This window comes from Rhyacophila brunnea, unplaced genomic scaffold (genome assembly GCF_057557595.1).
Source record: "Rhyacophila brunnea isolate RB1 unplaced genomic scaffold, BYU_Rbru_1.0 scaffold_20, whole genome shotgun sequence".
Lineage (NCBI taxonomy): Eukaryota > Metazoa > Arthropoda > Insecta > Trichoptera > Rhyacophilidae > Rhyacophila > Rhyacophila brunnea.
Window position 1 is genome coordinate 18,776,310 of NW_028232860.1, and position 22,317 is coordinate 18,798,626.

The 22,317-nt window shown below is 34.0% G+C and overlaps 1 protein-coding gene across 1 annotated transcript in view; it reads left to right on the top strand.

Moving 5' to 3' along the window:
* Ser (protein serrate) overlaps positions 1 to 22,317 on the top strand; it is a 477,847-nt gene that overhangs the window by 391,499 nt on the left and 64,031 nt on the right. The window contains exon 7 of the mRNA XM_085948044.1: positions 6,512 to 6,745. Within this exon, the coding sequence (XP_085804170.1) occupies positions 6,512 to 6,745 (234 nt within the window). The remainder of the gene's footprint in view (positions 1 to 6,511; positions 6,746 to 22,317) is intronic.

The following is a 22,317-nucleotide window of genomic DNA, read 5'->3' on the forward strand; positions in this document are numbered from 1 at the left end:
GAAATAAATTATTCCTTCAGAAACAATCCTAGGTGTTTGAAAACGTCTTGAAAACATATTTTTCCGGGCAAGAGTTGAACCCGCATCTATCAGATTGTGCTATACTAATTTAGCCATATAGTCAATCAAGAATATTACATTTTAAAATATTGTGAATTATTCGTTGAATATTTTTTTTGTTGAACTATAAGTATGTGGACGGCAAATTTGTTTATTTCGTTCCTTGAAAATGATATTAAACTGCAACCGATTTGCCAAAGCAAAAGCTTGTTATATCTGACTAAAATGCGTCTTGTATATGCATTAACTTGGAAATCATTCTGTATCAATATTCTGCTGGAGGTGAATGCTGAGAACCTCGTGTATGGCCAAGAGGACAAATGGGGTATTTTCCAGCAAGCTGAACTTTTGATTTGACTCCCCTACGGTCATACTGTCCAGTTTTTTTGACCATAGCCCTAAGAGCGAACTTGGAAAAACTTTTGTACCTAATTGGTGAAGCCACAATATGCCAGAAAAGACAAGCAAGAGGTTGATCCAGAAGGGCGATCAAATTAAGAGTGTAATATTATTCACTACCAAAATAAGCATAGTGTGTTACTGAATTGCGACAGATATAAAACAAATTATAGTTTAAACTGTGATTCCAATATAGTAAATTAGTTCTAGATAATGATTCCATCCTTTGAAAAAAATTGCAATACGTTAATTAATATAAAAGAAATGTACAATTGAAAAAATCTTCGTTTACTGTAAACAGGTGACAGCATTGCATTCGAAGATAATAATAATAATTAGCACTACCATCGATCAATATAATTCTGACTATAGACGGCCTTGGAAACCGACGTAGGTAAGGATAGCCAACGACCGAATCAAAACATCTCGACGAAGAAGACGAATAAGAAAAAATATTATGTCTACAGATTTAATTAATAAAAAAAACACCTACATATTCCAATAATACAGTAATCAACATAACTTATTAAATACTCTATTTAAATCTCATGGTCGAAACACGTACAATATAAAGTAGTTATAATGTTATATTATTATATAATAGAAAAAGTTGAATGATAATAAAAAAAAATGTATAGTAGGCATCTTCCTAAACCACTTAGTCACCATTTTGTACCAATTTACCGCGTTAAGAATTAAAGAACTTCAATCTACTGTAGGTCTTGACCAGGGCCGGAATAATATAACTGGAAAATTGGGCGACTTCGTAGAATTAAGGAAACCTAGAATACTTATCTGTAAATTGGAAGATTCATATATTATTACTAGCTGACCCGGCAAACGTTGTTCTGCCATATAAATTATTTCTAGTGAATATTTTGGTTGGTAAATAAAAAATAACGAATCTAACGTTAGTGTATGAGGATGGGATCTATGACAGAAAGAGGAATGGAGCGCTGTAGACGATGACCGCCGATAAAAACAAAAAAACACACAACCATTCATTTTCTCAATTAAAATGAGTAATGATGTTCATAATGAATGAATTACTTGTGATAGGATCTCGTTGTTTAATGTTTATGCAATATCCGTCTTGTCCCTTCCAGAAAATTAGCGGATATTGGAGAGCGTCCTATGAACGGTGTGTGTCAGCGATGAACTCCAGATTATTGTTTCTTCTTCAAATCACGATTTCTCGCGTCGATGTGCGGTCGCCAACCATGATTCCAGCAATGTCGTCAACAACAGGCGCATTGAATTGACGCACGTTCTCTCCAGCTAGTGTTTTATCAGGATTGATGACAATAGCGTGATTTTCACTTTGCAATTCGTGCATGTGTGCTTTGAAGAATTCAATAATTCATTGTGCTCATTCAATTCCAGTTTGCCGACGATGCGCCTGGCATTAGGCGAATTGAGGTTATTGTAGCCGCAACGTGCATCCACACGATTGATGTCCTCACCGCCCATGAAGTAAATTTGTAAAAAAATACGTGGTTCCTTTGGCATTGGCAGCAATGAGCCTACTTTGTGTATACTTGGCCTTTGATTTTGAACGTAGAATGGAATTGTTGACCATTTCCCGCAGTATTGTGAACTATTTCTGTTGCTAAATTTGTTCATACAAAAATAATAAAATCGCGATTAAAAAATGGGAGGATGGGGGTAGGAAAGTGAAAATTTGAGGTTATAGGTATTTTTTTATGCCAAATAAGAAAAAAAATACAAAAAAAAATTTTTCAAAAAAATAAAAGAAATTTTTTCTGGATAGAGATACCCTAATCACCTAGCGGTATGAAATATACTTGTTGACCTATTCTCATACCTAACAAATATACATAAAAAAATTCATAAAAATCGGTCGAGCCATTTCGGAGGAGTTCGACCACAAACATCGTGACACGAGATTTTTATATATATAGAGATATAGAGATAAATCGTTGTACAGTTACAGTTATTTTCTCATTCACAAGATTGTGAATACCTTTTACTAGTAAATTTAATAAAGCTTAGGTATATAAAATCGAATGGTTGGTAAAGCTTTGATTTTTTTTCACTTTATGGAACACATAGTTTATTATATTAAGTATCTATAATTATATTAACGACACTAAGCCGAAGATTACCGCGATGGACGAGTGGTCTTGGATTCGAATCACGGGTCTGGCAAATTCACATTATCTTTTTTTCCAAAGCATAGACCTACAAGCTAAGCTAATGTCTAACATATGTTTCTCGTAAAATATTTGTATAAAAATGAATAAGAAATTACATGGTTACCTATAGTATTAATTTAAACTTTTTTACAATACTAAATACAACCATACATGTTAAACACTAAAATAAATAATTGACAGAAATTAATTTATTATTTCTGTCGAGAATCTGTGTTTTACTGTATGATCTTTGAATCGTTTTTACAAAACTTTGCTTTCTAATGATACTTTCTAATATACATAGTTTTAAACTATTTCATATAAGGGTGGCTATTTCATCCGACTGGAGGTGTTAAAATTTATACATATATATTATTTAAATATACGTTTAGCCATATTCAACTAATAATTGCCATAAAGAAAAAGAATCCAGCTTAGTGGCTCTATACAATACATAACATTTAGTTACACAATAATTATGGAATACCCGAGTTAGTTGATTAAACTAAATACTGTAATGGCTAATGTTAATTTGTAACGTAGTGTAGCTCATTTATTTTTCATTGTAGGATTATAATTTAATTTCCCTTTTATTTACACGGCGTTATTTAAACTCAAGTGCGGACCTGTGTCTCAGCAATTTCGACGTTTATGCAATTTCACGGTTCGATGAAGTCAGACGCGACTACAGGCAAGTACCTAAGTAATAGGTACCCCCTTTAGACAGGTAAGTGCGCTAGTAATAGGTACCTCTTAGAGACAGGTAGATAAATAAGTACGTGATCCGGCTAGGAGAAGCAATCGCCTAACACCAATCGCTCATGATGTAATAAATAACATCGAGATTGATTTGTTTCAAAAAAAAAAAATAACAACCAACGTCTCAAATATCAATTTATTTCATTTCACATTACCTCAACGAGATAATGGGCATATTTAAAAAGGTTTTGTTAGACTATAAAATATTTGTGGCTAACAAATTTAATCATCATTCTAGATGTATTATTATATATTCAATTACTCTTTTATCTATTGTATTCTACGCATGATTTTCAGATCAACCTGGAAGTCTTTCCAAGATATTACGTATCTTCAATACCGGCTTTTTGATCCATAAATCATTCATTTTTAAAAATCATTATTCATGGGGTCTCTGCCGAAACTTGGTAAATCGATAATTAAGGTATTTAGAGTTAACAACAGATTCTGTGTCTATATATAAATTTGTATGACTATATAACATGCAGATAAAGCACAAAAAAATTATCATTATGCCTGATTTTAGAGGGCATGTCAAACTTCAAATGGCAATTACTCCAGAACATGATTTCGATACTTACCAACTTTTGGTAGTATGTAGTATTTATTCCACAACATTTAATAACAATAAGAAACTCTCAGCGCTCCGTTGCATTCCGGTCCATTTCGAGCCCTGCTTCTATGACATGTATTTGTCAATTTTCAGGCCGGATAAAAATACAATACGTAAGATGATTAGATAAGCTGCCAATAAAACTACAATTCGGTATTGTTATTGAGTTGAAAAATCATTTAAAATTTTTGTAAAATCGTTTATAACCGCTGCACTGAAACACGGATTAAATAATCACAATGAACATAAAAATAGCCACCATTGCGTATGTAAAAAAAATAGAATGGCAACTAAGCAATGCTTCATGGGGTTGCTAAATTATTTTAAATGTCATAACCAGGAAACACAAAATTAATGTGAACTGACTTACTCTACTGGGAATAAACTTAAACGCGTGTTAAAGACTATTATTATCATACTAATTGTCATATTAATGTAACGTGCTATCAATATTCGGGGACAGTCGACGCGCTTTTTTTACTTGGATTCAAAACCTTGGTCCATGGCGATGGCTTTTACACTTCTATCGTAATAATCTGTTCTGCGGTCACCACAGAAATAACGTATAAGGGCCATATGTATGAGATTCCGAAATTCTTTATAAGCTATTTAACCGATTTTCCACCATATAGCATATAGCACTTTTTGTGACGTAAGCAATCTGACGTCACACGTCATTCAAAATGGCTGGTTTATATGTCACTTTCAAGTGTCATTTTAATAATGCATTCATTACAACAAACGTTTACTCGAGGCCCTTGTTCATTTTGTAGACTCTGTAAAACATTTGCGAACTTTAAAAACAGTTTCTAGTCATGCTGTTTATTCATTTCATTCATTCATTTATTCCTATTCCGTTTTGATATCTCATAATAGAAGTCATAGAAGTGATTGAAGTGAAGTTAGTCATAATATAACTGTATGCATTGCCACCAAATGGAAATGTTTACTGGAAATACTCTATCCTTTCGTACAGTAGAATTATAAAATAAATGTGATAAAATAACTGATAAATTATTTAAAGTTCATAATAATTATTCATTTATAATTATTAAATTTATATGGTACCGTTCGCACACTTTCAGACACATTTACAATTTCAAAATTTTAAATTAATGCATACGACCCTTATAAGATTCCTTCAGTCCAACCAAATGCTTAATGCACACCGCATAGTGCGCAAATCCGAATAATAAAAGTAATAATATGTAATTACTTTTCTATATTAACAACACAAATTCTTTCTAAGCTTCAATCTTCATCATCGTACTTACATACCAATAATAAAATACATTATGTACCAATAATATCGGAAATACCTCGCGGCCATTTAATGTCTTCGTGAACAGAAGCACACGCGCGTGGAATGTTTTTCTGTTGTAAACTCTCGTCTCATTGTATAATCCCATCGCTATGATGATGTGATGATTGAAAGAAGAATATGTAAAATATGTCATTAAGTTGCCACCCACGGCCCGCGGAGCATCGTTTAGGTTTTCAGAAATGTGATAATGTCCACCTCGGCCGGCCGACACGGGCGACGCGACCAGAATACTAATATGAAACTCCTACCTCCTGCTTAGTGCGGTATATTCATTTATTTACATCGAATTCTACTTGAAGATAATCCGTAAACACTTGACGGGAAGCAAGTGATTTTTTTCTTTTAGCCCGTAGTTCGGTCTCTGAGGCTGTGGAATAACGCGGCTGTTAAAAACCATTGATTTTCAATAAAGTATGAAGTATAAACTTAATATATTGGGCAAATAACTAAGCCATTCCTAATATTACCACCGAAAATAGTAACCTATCTTAAAATTCTCCCTCATTTCTAATGTTGACTATCATCTGTGCTAACGATTCGAGGTGTGTTGTCAAAATATTTTTCTTAAAAACTGATCTACGACTAAAATAATCTATACTACACAATTATACTATTATAAATTATGTTATATTCATAAATGCTTGCAATTTTTAATAACATCTGAGTTATATTATATTGCTGCCATGTATTATTAATTTACAAATTATTAACAGCAACAAATCTTTATTTGTTAAGAATCAGTGTATCTTAAGTCCGAGAATAACATTTTTGGGAAAACTCAATTCAAGATTGTCTGTTTACTCTACAATCGGCGTTATGATTTTAATATTTTCTGGTTAATGTTATGAATAAATCCAAAAAGTGAAGATTGTTGATATAATTTTGATAAAAATCTGTACTAATTTTCAGCTAAATCAAACTTTTGAGATTTATTCGATCTGACATACAGAAATAGATAAAATTTTACGTACTTATTTAAATAGAGCAAAAATATTTTATAATCTTGCTATCATTTTTTTTACTATTGGTAATTTTTTTTTTGACACGTATTTAGAGTTAACCACACATTAGATAAAAATAATGAACAGACTATACTATTTTTACTGGAATCTTCAAAATTATCTTTGCTTTGTATCCAATAATCTTGGATGTTAATTAATATATAAACGTCATTTGTAATATATATTTTTTCAATTTTAGATCTCAACTACTGCGGCACACACGAACCATGCAACAACAGCGGAATCTGCGAGAACACAGCCCCCGACCAGTACCGCTGTTCGTGCGCTGAAGGCTTCTCAGGAGCCAACTGCGAAGTGGTCGAGAACCCCTGCGCCCCAGCCCCCTGCAGACATGGCGGCAGGTGTCGGAGAACGCCCCAGGGGTTTTGCTGCAAGTGCGCCTCTGGATGGGCCGGTGATACGTGTGAAATAAGTAAGTGAAATATTCTAAATTCATCCAGTTGTAATTTTACAAGCTTAACTGTAATAATGGTAGCATAATTCTTAGGACAAAGAGAGGAAGCAGTGTGTGAAGGACAATAACGTTAAAAAAACCTTTAAAGAATATGACCATCATTAAAGTAGACGTAGGTACCTACTAGTATTTATCAATAATTCGTTAAAAACGTCATCATAAGAAAATTCGGTTCTTATCGTTTTACAGGAAGCCAGTGGCAAACAAATTTTGAAATTAGCCGATATTCTAGATTATTTGTTAGGTTAGGTTAGGTTAGTTTTTCATCTTTGAATTCATGAATTCACAAATTTGGCCAAAATCGGCTATTAAAATTATCGCGGTTCCCACCTGGCTTCCTGTAAATCTACTTGTACCGAAAATTCATGTGTAATTCATAAAAAATATTGAATAGAAAAATATTAGAATAGAAAATAGTATCATTAAAAATGGCGATGGTAATCTCCATAAAAGTGGCCTTTAGTATAATCATTCCAATAATTTCTTACTCATAATTATTTATTATATAAAACCAATGCACAAAGATTATAACATTATCATATAAATATTTTGTTGAGAGTTGGTTCCTTTTATATTACTTACCGCTTGTTATCTTATACGTACCATTGTTTTTCAGTAATACTTGCCATTTAATTATAAAAATTACCATTTATAATAAAAATTCACCATTCCAACCAACATTTTCCAGTTGTCGTACATACTTACCAAAAATTAGAACGTATTATTAATGTGATATACTGTTAGAAAAAAATCAAACTGCAAACAAAGATGAAAATATAACCAATACACATACGTTAGTACCTAATAATATGCTGTGTCTCTCGTAGTCGAACCTGTATCTTTCGAATTCGTATGCAAACAAGATATGCACGCAGCGCGTGTGGACTCTACAAACAATATTCGACCGTAAACTAACCCATCGATCTTGTCAAACGTTATTGTCTGACTCAAATTTTTTGTTATTATTCACGGCAGATCGTAGCTTAAAGATTGGACCCCAATATCACTAGCTTTGTAATCTAGCAAGCTGAGATCACGGGTTCACACACCAAATTGGTCAAAAATTGCATAGGTACACTCTGAGCATATGCTCAAAGAGTTTAGTTTAGACTAAACATAGAAAGCTTCATACGAATTCATTGTAAAACAAGATTCTTAATATTATCATAATGCGAAAGATATAAATAGTTTTAAAAAAAGAACACTTATACAAAATGATGTAAAATATAATATTATAAATGTAAGGAAGTAGGTAAGTTGCCATAATAAAAAAAAATGTAAAAATGGTGGTATGTTTGAAGTTTTGTCATACTGTATCTACGTACCTATGTTATTTATTAATTGGTTGGTTATATAAGTAACTTGTTTTACGCTTGTAACACAAATTACACAATTTTGACTGGCCACGGAGGTTTCGCTTTCAAGCTCTTTGAACTTGAACTTGTCAACCGACCAACATGATGCCAATTTTGTTGCATTTAAAAAAGAGATATTCACATAGTTTTGTACGTCCGTATTGTTTTAGTTTTGTTTTTGTATACTTAGTGTATATATAATATGTATATATTATTAATTAGAATCTATTGTTTTTTGTTAGTTCACCATGCTCCTCTCTACCATTGGCACTTTTTATTAGAAAGTCTATGTAGAATCAGTCAAAGCACACTTAGGTGCGTGGCGACCTCAGTACTTAAATATCTCTACTTCTGAGACAATACCAGGCATGTAAAACTACTGATGCTTCACATCCAGATGTAGGGCCTCATGATACGGACGATTAAGACTGAGTGTGGTGCGAATAATATATCGAATATTTATAGATATGTATGCTTCTCATCTATAGCATCTATGTACCGCACGCCACTGCTTATAATAAATACAGTAGCTATGCAAATAGCTAATAGCAATTATAATAACCTCTTATTAAAAAAAAAACAATAAGGAGGAAAATGGCATTTAAATGTTTGAGGACCTATGACTGGAGAAGACAGTGTCGGACGAAGATGATAAAAGAGAGGGGCAGGGGCGACACCTGAGCACACATTTTCATTGAGCAATCAACTGCTTGTTCACAGCAAACAATGTCATACTTATAACTGGCACATGGGTCATATATTATGTATGAGTCCACTAATTATTATACGATTACAAAGATAAAAGTTCTACCTTTTTCAATACCCAATTTCATTTTTAAAATATTATTATGTAATGTTATTAGGCGGGGGGGGCTATCTACTGGAAGAATACTTCCCCTAGTCCCTCGTATCCCGACATATCTCCCACATCGTTGATTCAAACTCCACGACTGACTGTAATAAAATTCGTTTTCAATTCGAGCATTTGGACCCAACGCGTGAACCGAATAGGTTGAACAAAGCCTTATAAGAACACCGTTAATTTGCCTGTATATTATAGAGGTCTATAATTCCATCTTGGAACTTCAAGAATATTAATACACACACAGAACAGATTAATAAATAGAATTCCGATAGGATATTTCCAAATACACTTCACACACAGACGTGCAATAGTGTGTTGCAACCTTTAAATACACCAATATTGAGTGAGCGTCAGCGCATAAACCGAAAGCAGATGTCAGAATAAAAGACAAGTGTATTCTTAATACATGTTTAAGTTTATCCTCCTCGAGATCGGTTGCCGGTTTCTCCACACCCGTTAGGTATTTCAGTTCACATTATATCCGAGTTCCCTGGATACACATATAAAAATATAGTTATTGTATGTTTTAAGTTGAATATTTGAATTGAAAAATTACAGATTAGGTAGGCGCTGGACAAAGGTGTTAGCTTAAGAGGTGACCCTATTCCACCATCAGATATAGCGCCGAGAAGAAAAAATAAGACAGAATATGTTTTAAATAAACTCCATGGATTATTTTTTTGTTGACGATTTTAAATTTCGAATAAAATAATCTATTTATATTTCACTTCATAAAATCTTCCAATGCAATTAATATTATAGATACATATTTTATAATAAGTGATACTAATTAATAAAAACTTTTTAAATAGTCATATTTTTCCTTCATATGACATTGTTTGACTTCATCAAGTGGATCAGGATCGAGTTAATGCTTTCAGAATACTCGTGGCCAGTCATTCTAAATCGATTTAAGAAGTTGGACCCCCACTTGAAAGTCGAACGTGGTAACCACTTGACCACAACTCAAGCGTAGAGGAGGGACCGCAGACTGCATTGTCAAATTGAGGACATTTTGTATAGCAGACGTCTTAAACTGACAATACATAAGGGTGATCGCCTGATTAAAAATCAAATTATTATCAGGTATGTCATCATCATAGACTATCCGAGGGTATCTTGATTTGAATTTGCACACAATTGTAGCGTACCAACTCCTCTAGTTGTCGTTCTTATTTTGATATATACCCACTTCTCCTGTCCATTATGCAGATTGTTTGATTATCGATAAATTCGTCAATGAGTAGGACAATCTTTAAAAAATGCATATCTTTGACAATCTGACTTAAAAAATCAATCAAAGTATAAACACATTAAGGGAACAACATAGAAACAATAAACACATAGAAAAGTTTAATGGCCATGTTTCACACATACTTGCCACGGGAATCCAAAAATGTAAGTATATATAATTTGGTACTTAGTTTTATTCAAACGATTGATTTTAACCATAGATTAAATACACAATTAGGCAAGTATCTACATATTTTAAATTTGTTATAGAAAAGTATTTTAGAAAATAGTCCACGATACCATTTATTGAAAGTCTCTGTATTTGAGATTTGAACAGTGCAGTGGAAGGAGAGGGGTCTTTTGTAAACATTGATTTTAAGTGATTTTTGTTTTGTTTGAAAACAACTCGGCAAATAAGTAAGAGGCAGCGGGCAGGTGCCCAAAAGAGTATTTGAACAAAAAGTACAGTCTTAAAAACCACACCTTCCTAAACTATGTAACCAATACGTAGGTAATTGATTTATAGAAACTGCCCGGTGAAAGAAAAAATACAAATATGCATTGAGGTACTATAAATGTTATTTTCATACCCAATGATTTGAGAAAATGGCTAACACCTATTCTTAGTAAAGCTTTGCGCTACAAAGAATTTTTGCAAGGTGGTTTCCTTGACCCTGACCGAATTTAAATTATCAATCTCCGATGCGTATAGAGGCATTGTTTTCATTATGTAATTTTCCTCCTAGAATAGTTTGCGTACCAAAGTCCTTAAAGAACCATCGACAGTAAATGCGAGGTATCCATAAAGGCATCTAGAAAAAAATAACGTCCATATGCTCCGCCTTGTAATTTTTTATTTCCGAAGAATCTTCTAATTTAAATATGTCATTATAAACAAATATACACTGATATCTAAAAAGTGGTAAAATTTTTGTTTCTTTTTTTGTTTTGTTTACTTAAGCTCATATGCAGGAAAATGTAGACGACACCAAAGAAGTAATTTTTCTTGGCTAAAAAACCGTCATAGGGGCTCAATATTGATTGAAAATGTAAGGCATCTTATCTTGACCGGTGAGAATGCCAAATGATACGAGTGTGATGAGGTTCAGGACGCCAGGGTATCCTCGTATCGGATGAAGACCTGCTAAAGGCGAATGACAAAGCGACCTCCGCTGCAATGTTTTAAAGACATGATTGCGGATTCGTTGAGTAAACAGGTACCAAAAGGAACTGAGAAGGATTTTGATCAGTTTCGCCTTAAAGGTAAACTATGTAAATCTTTGATCATAAAAAAAATCAAGAAGGTGCAAGTCAAAATAGTTTGATGTCACATTAACATCTGAAGTGTGATTTCTACGTAGTCCATTTTCCTGGTACACTACGTCTGAACATATATCTCGTCGTGACAAGTTTGGAGTACGTAATAATATTTTGATGCATATTTATAAATATTAATTTAACGGAACTTTTTAACATGGGGTGAATCAGTGACACGAGTTAGGATAACAGCTAGACACTGGAATTCCAAAATGCGTTTTTCTATTGCAATGTATGTAGATTTTTACGCTATAGTGAAACAATCTAACCTTAAACATGCGCTGATTTGTATTAAATCATGCATTTAATATAATATCAAGCTTTTTAGATACATCGTTTGGCCCCATTCCGACTATGTCTCATTTTCTGTCAAAACTATCAAACTTCGCGCTAATTATATTTCCGTATTAATGCAACAATGCGTTCTCGCGTTTGCGTTTAGCGTAAGGTCGAATATAGCCAGACTGGGGCACTGAATTGCGAATTACGATTGTAGTGCTAGTTATTGATTATTTTCAAAGTCAATGCGGTAACCTGTTATTCGCAATAAATAAAGATTTTTGAATAAATATTTCGTTTAAATGAAGTAATGTGTTACCATTTATTTTACAATAATCATCATTTGGCGGGAAGGAGTAGCATTTCAAAAAAAAATCCATCTAGCAGGTGCCACTCCCCGCCTACTACATCCGCATGTTTCCGGGTACATTCCTCATACCCAGACACGCGGCACTTCACAGTCTATCGATTAACTCCTGAGCTGCAGGCTTAACTAAGACTGCTCACCTACAACTTATTGCGACGTGTCCCATCCACAAGTGTTCACTAACGGTTAAAATTATTAGAATCTTTAATGTCAGTTATGACTTCCGTATGTCACCCGTCCTCTCTTGTCTTTTAGAAATGTCGCGCAGAATATTAAACCAATTCTTTTCGTTCCTGGGGGGTCTGGATCTGGATCTACACACATATAAAAAACAACACGTGAATTTATCAGAGATGGCATTCGAATCCGCGCCTACGTAAACGCTAATCACTAAAAAACTCGTTTCAATACGTTCTTATGCAACAAATAAAACCTGTGCGACCTTCCATTTTATTCATTTATACTACAATATGAATTAACCATCCATACGTCATCGGTGATGACAGATAAATTCTAAATCCTTCTGATTCCAATTCAATACTGACGTTTCAATAAATGAATTATCTTTTGAATGCATCACTATACCAAATTTTATAATATAAGTATGTCTTTCTAATAAAACGTAGTTCCCCCAAAAAATATCCGAATACAACTTGAAAAAACGTCCCTGATATATATATTGCTCCCTCTCCAATTAACGTATTTAGACAGAGATGAATATAATACTTCCCTCCAAATTTCCAGTAGAAATTACTGAGACGAGTTTATTTAACAACAATTATTTTAAAAGACATTCCGATGCATACAAAGAAGTCACATATTGTCGTCTGATTTAAAAAATGGCTACTTACAAATTTATTTTATTACACACCCACATATCCCAAAAGAAAAAGAGGGCAAATAATAATAAACTACATTGGCGTGGACTTCAATAGTTTTGACAGAAAACAAGACATATTCGGAACGGCACCTAGGTAGAAAAATCGATGCAATTGGCTCGATATAAGTGCTTTCGAGAACAGTAACCGTAACAATAATCACATTCACTCTGTCTTGTCATTCTTGTACACTAGATAATAATATAAGATATGAGTATAATATCGCATCTTCGCAAGGTTAAATGTCTCCACTATATAAATTGCTCAATCTCTTAGTGCGCACTTCATATTGTTGCATGTCCGTTATTTTCGTGAAGTTTCTTTTTAGACATCAAGAATCAAGTATATTCGGTCGGAACTAATAATGTCTTCCATAATATATGAAGATTTCATTAATATTGGTCCTGTAGTTTTTTTTAGTTATAACCGAACAAACGAGCACACATGCAGCGTGACAAACATTCCAATTGTATTATTATAAACATACCACATGAACATGATTTACAGGTCGTTAAAATCGGTTAACCTCAAAATGAGTCAGCGTGGTGTAGTTCGTTTTTTTACCAGCAGGTTCGCCACTATCATTCTACTGCGCGGGCGCAGATATAGAACAAATCCCAACTATCGCGTGAAAATTCAGAAGTTCCAAACTTTTTTGATTCGTCCATGCAATCTTGCAACACTACACGTGCATTTTCTTTATTGTGACCGCGATAATACGTACTGTCAGCAGTAAATCCATGTATGTGTAAACGGGGTACTTATTACTTTATTGTGATTTTGTACCTCACCTGCTTTAGATAAATTATAATGCAATGTATTAATGCGAATCACAATAGTTTATAAACCTATAATAACCCCGAAAAGAAAGCTTTCATTTTGTTTTTTTAATTCTCGTATAAATATAATCTTTAGCTGATATTCAAGCTAGAAGACCTAACACACTAAATCTCAATCTAAAAGCGTTAAAGTCCTTACAATGACGATGATATTTTTATCGCCCGTTTTATCTTATTCACTCTTGTTCGATGCTCGCGAGATATCGGAATAGCGTAGGTAACGTACTTCAGACGACACTCGCATGGAAATTCTATGTAGATTTGTAACCGGCCAGTTACTCACAAATCATAATAATATTTTTCAACATTACATTATCATCGAGCTCTATTCATAATCGAATCATTAAATTGGTAAATAAAAGTTTTTATATTGTGATAAATAGTATACACGTGCCATGGCTAATTTCACCAGGTGTTTGTAAAAATACCGATCAAATTGTCACATTAAAATACATACAAATTTCGTTATAAATTGCTCATTTTAAATAATGTTAAATTTCCGGCTTCATTGATTTTAAAAATAACAAGCCACAAATACCGTAAGCAATATTACGCAACAGAAATTTATTTAATAATTGTGTAAGTCCAAATAATTAATAATATTGTTTATAACCACAGTAAAAATATTAAGATCGTACTTCAGTGAAACGGCAAATAATTTTCAATAGTAGGTGCGACGAAATTTGGCACTCGTCGCCAATCGGAGACTGACAGTCGAGGTGGGTGCACGTCGATTTGTTTTGTCATGGCGTCGGATGAATATATCCTTAAATCGTGTAAATATGACTAAAAAACTTTACGTATGTACTTGAAAAAGAAAACATGCCAATGAATATACTATTATTATTAGTAATATAACAATAAACATAACATCCAAGATGACCGCCTGGATTAAGCCCCGGTCTATAGTGTCGAGGGTCCCAGGTTCGATTCCTGGGTCTGGCAAGTTAACATATTGTTTTTTAATTTGTGCATGAGTATGGTCCTAATAGGTTGAGCAAGTGTCTGACATCCATTTCTCGTAAAAATAAAATCTGTTAATACAAACCTCCAATCTGTGGAGGCCCATATGATCCTATTAGGATCGGACATGGTCAAAAGAAAGAAGAAGAAACATAACATTAAATGTACGCGCATGTTGATTTTTTATGATAAATTGTATTTCGTTCGGCACGCGTCATTTGCACAATCCGCGCATCGCCTAGCCACGATCTTTTTAGACCATGCCTTAATGATTCAATATTACAAAACATTCTTTTCATAGACAATATAAGTATTTAGCAATGTTTAGTTAGTTGGCACTTTGGAATTCGATGTTACTTACAAAGTTAAACTTATGCTTTAGTTAGTGTCGTCTAGTTAGAGATGTAAAAAAATAAAGAGACTAAGGGGTTGTACGTATTGCATTTCACCGTTAGCTGTTGTATTGGAAATAGATGACCCTATAATATAATATAAGAGAGGTTAAATTTATGTTTAAATAAAACACACCGGAATACAAGGGAAAGACAGGAGAAAATTGGTAGGTAAAGAAATTAGAAATACAATCATATCGTATATATTTATATAACATCCTAAATGATTCTAAAAGTACTTCAGCAAGTACGTTAGCAAGTAGGTGCTCGTAGGTATCAGGTCGTACCATCAACGTACATATCAATTATCATAATAATGACAGCATTATAATCAGATATTATTTGATACCAATCCAATGTAAAATTATTGAATTTAATAAAAAAAAAATATCTAAACCATATATGTGTAATATGTAATAAGTACAATAATTTACATATAACCGTCAGAAATATGTAACGATTTTTTATTTATTCAAAAAGTTTACTTTTCAATTATAACATGCATCGATTATCCTTTTGCACTATAATATATATCTTGGAGTTGGTAAACTTCAGTAAGTGGAATAAACAATGCTACGCAGTGTATCATTCGTATTCTAAACATAAATCGAAAGCTTTTGCAATTTCTTGCATTGTAATATTAAAAGCTTTCCGAACGACGTACCTAAAGCTTACTCTTACAGCGTACAATATTGCATGCCTTAAACATTTTCCATAATTTCAAGTCCAAATGAATCAAATAATCTACTCACACTTAATTTATTTATTAACGTGAGTTAATATTGCAGATTATAAGTTCGAGATGCTCATACCGTCATGACACGTTTAAGAAAAATAAGTGTTACAATAAAATGGTAATCATCAGCCGGCTTCGATCTACTGCTGCATGAAGGCCTCTTCTAGCTTCTTCCTCTTTTCTTAGTATGCAGTTCTTCGCTGTCATGTTTATCCACCGAACTTTATGAGTTCGTCGATCCAATGTGTTTTAGGTTGTCCTTGTGATTGTTTAGTGCCTCTTAAGTACCACTACATGCCGTTATTTATCCAACAGTTATTCATTCGCCGATCGATTGGCATTTTTTACCTTCTTGGTGATCTTCAAGACATCTGTCTCCTTATACATTGGTTTATTTTGCGTTATTTTCGGATGTACCTTTCCATGCCATGTTGCACTACTGATATTTTTGTGGATTTCTCGTACATCGACGTTCCATGTTTCACATGCATACGTGACCACTGGTTCCACACGAACCGAAATCGATACACATCAATGGCACTCATATCAAGCGGGTTAACGTCTACGTCTATCTCGTATAAAAAATGTCAATTGACGGTATGTATGTTGAGATTGATGGGATGTACATAAATATTCATACCGAGTAAACTAAAGGTAAATATGAGAAAATAGCTATTAGTCAGTGCAATTCCGAAGTGAATATGAGAAAATGTTTTACCCTTTTTACTAATACTAGTAAAATTCAATAAAATTTTCAGTAAGTTATAATATTAACATTGAAATCATCAATAATATGGTTTTGGATTTAGGGAGGGAGGTTGATTAGGATTTCAAATACCCAGCAACCTTGCACTATTTTATTTAGTACATTTTTATATACCACTGTCGTTTATTATTTTATATACCGATTCTTGAGCCTCAGCCTACTTTGAGTTGTTCTTTTAATAACAAAACATTACATGTTAATTTTTATGTCGGCTGCCTTATAAGTCAAAGGTATTTCGTAATATGTAGAAATACTTAGGTATATTGTAATCGATATTGTTTATATGTTATCTCTAGACTAAAGCTAAGCATTAGTTTCTTAGTACCAGTTCGATAGTTACAAGTAGGAAATCAAATGTAGATATTCACTTTATTACGTACATACGAGCTTTTTGCAGGCAATATTGCGCGGAGTTCATTTCGCTCTAATAATAATATACTTGATATCGCCCGTAACAAATCAAAACTGCAACGAGGAAACGATCGGTTATCTGGAGCGAGGCATCTCACCCTGCGCTATTTCAATTATTTCCCACAATATCCAGGAAAATGACTCCACCTTTCCAGTCTTAAAATGTCGTCCTTTTAACAGTCAACCATGTTCAACAAACGATGGCAACCCCAGAAGTGCATAACCAAGAATTGTATGTATATTTGCATGAAATTTTCAACCACCGTTTCATTTTCATTCATCTCATTGAAACATTATTATTATACCTATATTAAATAGATTAGATATAGCTATACTTTAACTAGTTTTAAATTATTGTAGCAAAAACGTGGCTGAAATCAATGTTATCTTAACTGGAGCATATGGACACCACGCGGCGCCTCCAAGAGTCCCTGTCCCTCGCAATTCTTCTTGCTTCAATCTAGGTCAAACCAGCATCCCGTAGCTCCACCGTATACACTCTGTAGATTGTATTTAGCGGCCTTCCAGGACGTAGGAATCCGGTCGGCTTGAAGAACAGTCAAGCCAGGTTGAAGTTCTCTTCTGGTATCCGCAGCACATGGCCGAGCCAGGTCCAACGTCGCCTTTTCACTTTCAGCGTGATGAGAGGTTGCTTGGTGCGTTCTCTTATCTCCTCGTTGCTTCTAAAGTCATACCGCCGCACACACAGCATTCGTCGCAAACATCTGTTTTCGAAGCTCAATATACGGTTGCTCTGAGCCTTCGTAAGGTGCCATGATTTGCTACCATAAAGCAGCACCGTCAGAATGCAAGCGTCGGATAGGCGGCATTTGGTTTTGACCGAGTACAATCGTGAGTCCCAGACATTCCGCATCGAGTTGAATGTTGAATGGAAAATATGTTTGAACGTAAATACATCTTGGGCTTAGGGGTTGAGAAATAAAACGGTTACATTCAGTAATTATTTTATATATTTGCCATTTACACTTCTAACGACTTTAACTTTTAGAAATCGTTAACCGTCCTTTGTATATGTAAGTATTTTAGACAGATTTTATTGAAAAGGAGCCGCAGATACCTCACTTGTGTAGTACCTACATGCGTTGACAATATTCTGACTTATTTTACACCCCCTTCCCTCGCACCTCGCACTTTACACGCACTTTAATCGCTGATTAGTTGCTAATAGCCTGCTATTAAAAAATACTCTACCCAAGGCCTGAACAAAAACGATGCATGAGTGCGAGTGAGAAAGTATTCGGCACCCTTATAATCTCTGCGACACGCGCTAGAGTAAGATAAAAGGTCTACATAATGTTTGAGTTAGTTTCCAAAAGTATCGCCGACAAATCGTGGTGAATCGCTTCACGTAGCGTCGTAGCTCGTGTTGCTAAATTGCTATTTTTTGTGTTGAACATAAAGTCAGTGGTAAATATTTTTAGTTAATTAAGTAGGAAAGATGGTTCTGTGTGTTGTATTAAAATATGGTAGCCGTACTGATAAGAAAGAAGATGGTATTACGTTTCATAGGTAAGTTGATACATGTTCGTGATAATTTATTTGTATATTATTATATATTTCAATATCAGTGACCTAGTGTTTCTTTAAAATAACTTAAATTATGGATATCTTTACCTAATGGTTGCATTTTGACCGCTTAAAAATACTATATAACGTAAAAAATAGAAAATTATATTTTAATTCTGAGCGTCTAGTGCGAGCACTTTGGGCGAGCACTAGCGAAATGGTCTATGGTCTCGAACATTTGTAGACGAATGCGTTCGCTCGCCCACAAACCAAACGCACGGCACGCAGCTTCATTTAGCAATGCACCGGGTGGCGTCTAGATGTATCTATAGTCTATGACTCTACCATACCATAATATGGAACCGTTTTCAAAGACGTATAAACTATGTATATATATTTAAATGTTTACATATTGTAATATCTATTACCTGCTTGGCGATTTCTGTTATTTTTTTCATCTCCCATCTGCAAGCCGCGTAGAGTACACCCGTGGAGCAGTGAGACCTGTACAAACGTAACATCGCGCCGCGGTCGCACTCTGCATCCGATTCGTAACATTTTCCGACTGTCGACATGAAATTACATATTTATATTCCTGCCGGTACAATAATTCTTGCCGGCCGCATCTGCTACATGACCTAATGTATGTTACTTCGCGATATTTCCGACGCCTTAGACCGCTGACTTAGTGCTCTTGCCTAGTCAGATGGTAAAACTACATACGGGTATTCATCTGTAGTGTAATAGCATACATTTCTAACGATGTTTAAGAAAATTCTTCTTATATACAGATGAAGCTTCATTACGTGAAAGCGAAACTGAAAAAATCTACGACTCATAATTAAATCAGCTGAAAGTCATTTTACTATTGTGCTCTGATTTTAAAGACTGTAATTAAATGGATTTGAACTGTCAGGTGACAACACAAAAATCATTCTACCGAATTAACAAATAAAACCAATACGACCAAGTCGGATCATACATTAATCACTCATCGTTCTCAGGTCAATCCATCAACATGTAATTTTATTCGTAACCAAATATTAAAATATCACGTCTGGCGGCGCTTTTTATAGTGGACTGTAATTTATGTATGATTGTGATGGTGGATGTGGATGTTGGGGGGGGGGGGGGTAGTTATACGGTAGTGAGTCCAGGTACTAACCTTATTAATGTTCAGCTGTCTGGCTGCAGCTGGTACCTGGCGCATGCTAACACGTCCTAGTAGGCACTCGCACGGTATACTTGGGTTTACTTCATTTACCGGGTTTGCACAGAGACTCGAATAGAATTATAGTTTACACGAGGGTTATACTGTACACCCTCATGATCTGCACTTAATTTTTTTAATCTCACTCTGTATACGCTTTGAATTACTCGTTAACGACGGCCAAGCTGAAACAAGCCTAGATGCGCTCGTTATCTTGAAGTAACTAAAGTTTATTTATTAATAACGGTCGACTGATGACTCATAACTGAGTTGCGCCTGGATTTGCGACAATACTGAGGATTTGAGGTAGGAGGGATATATTGGGATGAAGGCGACCATACTTGACTCAACCAATTGTATCAAATTTTATAACTCTTTTCCACGGAAATCAAACAATTGAAATACAGATTATATACAATATATGAGTATCAAATTTCAGTGCAATTTTTACCAATCATTAATTATTAAAAAAATCACCGTTTTGTTTCTACAAAATTTTTGGTAATTATTTCAAATGCTATGGTATAAAGATATAATATTTTGGTTAGTTTGGCTATGAATTATCAGTTTTTTTTTAATATTATTATACCCAAATAATCATATATGATTATAATTACAACTTTTCATATTACAACTTAATAAATTATTAATTGTATCGTTGTTTTAAGAATAAGACTGAATTTCATAATAATATAGTACTGCAGATAACTCATAACTCAATAAGAACGTTTCATACAAAGCTCTCCTTGCGAAAAGGAGGGATATATTATTATTTCTAAGGTGAGTTAAAACAAGTGATATATTACAAAGCTAACTCCTTTAAAACAGATCAAGTCCACTTCTTGGCATGTTGTTTCGCGTGAGGCAGCGCCATAAGTCACTCATAGATGCATGATAGCCAATAATACACATGCAGTGTCAGATGCGTACGGAAAACATAACTTCGGAAGGGGCAAGTGTAGAACTGAACTGAAAAAAATATTTCACAAGATTTGAGAATGTAATTTAATGAACGTACATAATTTGGAAACGCCTCAGTTGTAAAGCTCTTCAGTTGCATTTCGAATAGATTATTTCATCGAAATTATGTAAGGCATAGGTGGCTAAATTGGTAAGTAATTGGATGCGCAAGGTTCGAGTCCACATTTCTTCAAGACTTTTTTATAATAGCTATGTTTCTGTGGTATTTCCAAATAATTATCATGTATGGAATAGAAACAGTAGGTAATGCATAAAACTATTTAATTTGAAAATCAACTTACAATAGATCACATTCAAAGCCAGATTTATGATTGAAAAGGGCGGACTAATATTTATTGTGGGACCCATCAGGTAGAACATAATATTTAAAAAATATTTATATTTTTAAATAATACTTACAGCAAGTCCATATATTGTTTCAGTATAATCTACAATTTTTGGATTTTGGCCGATGGTATAGCGAAAATAATTCCAATTCGTGACAATTTGGAAAATGACCATTTACCTCAGCAATGTTACAGGTACACTGAGAAAATATATCATACATATTTGAACGATTGTAAAGGTAGTTTCCTATTTAGAACTGGGCTCACATTTTATAAATATTTGGACTTTATCTCAATAGTTAACTCATCAACACTAACCCATGTGTTTAATATACTTACACGTTTTTTGAACCCAGAGTCTTTCCTAGTTGGGTTGGGACTACAGGTCCTTTTACTCAATGGTTAATATAGTCATGAGTACATTGAATAAACAAAACGTGAGATTTTATATAGAAACATTAATATCCTGTATGTTGTAGCTTAAAAAAAATATTAAAATATTCTAAATAATCATCTTTACGTGTAAGTATTTCGTTGTCTAATTGGCGTGGTCTCTCATTTCACAGACAGTTATTAAATTATAATGTGAATGCTTTGTCTCCGATAAAAGTCGATCAAGTTCCATATTCAAAATGTTCCATGACTGCTGTAACTAATAAAACAATACAACATAATATGTAATACAATATAACCATATTTCAGGGGTTATCTTATCTTGAACTGACGTTTACGTAGTAGAACTCCTTTATAACTCTATTAAAACCCCAATATCGAATTAAATCTGTGTTGAAATTCTTGCGGCGTTTGACTGATGCGGGCAATAACCATTTTTCAACTTCACTTTCATATCTATATTTAGATTCCATCTACATATGGTGGATTTATTTTTAACATCTTCCGTTTAACCCTTTTTTATTATCTCCAATATCCCTAAGTACTTCACTGCAGACGCTGACAGAATGCTAGTTCATTTCCACCGGGCCTGCGTCGCTGTGACATGCCCAGGGCGCCGCAGAGATGTATAAAGTTATTTAATGTCAGATTCGAACATGAAACTAGTGCATCTCTAGTCCCATGTCGGTATA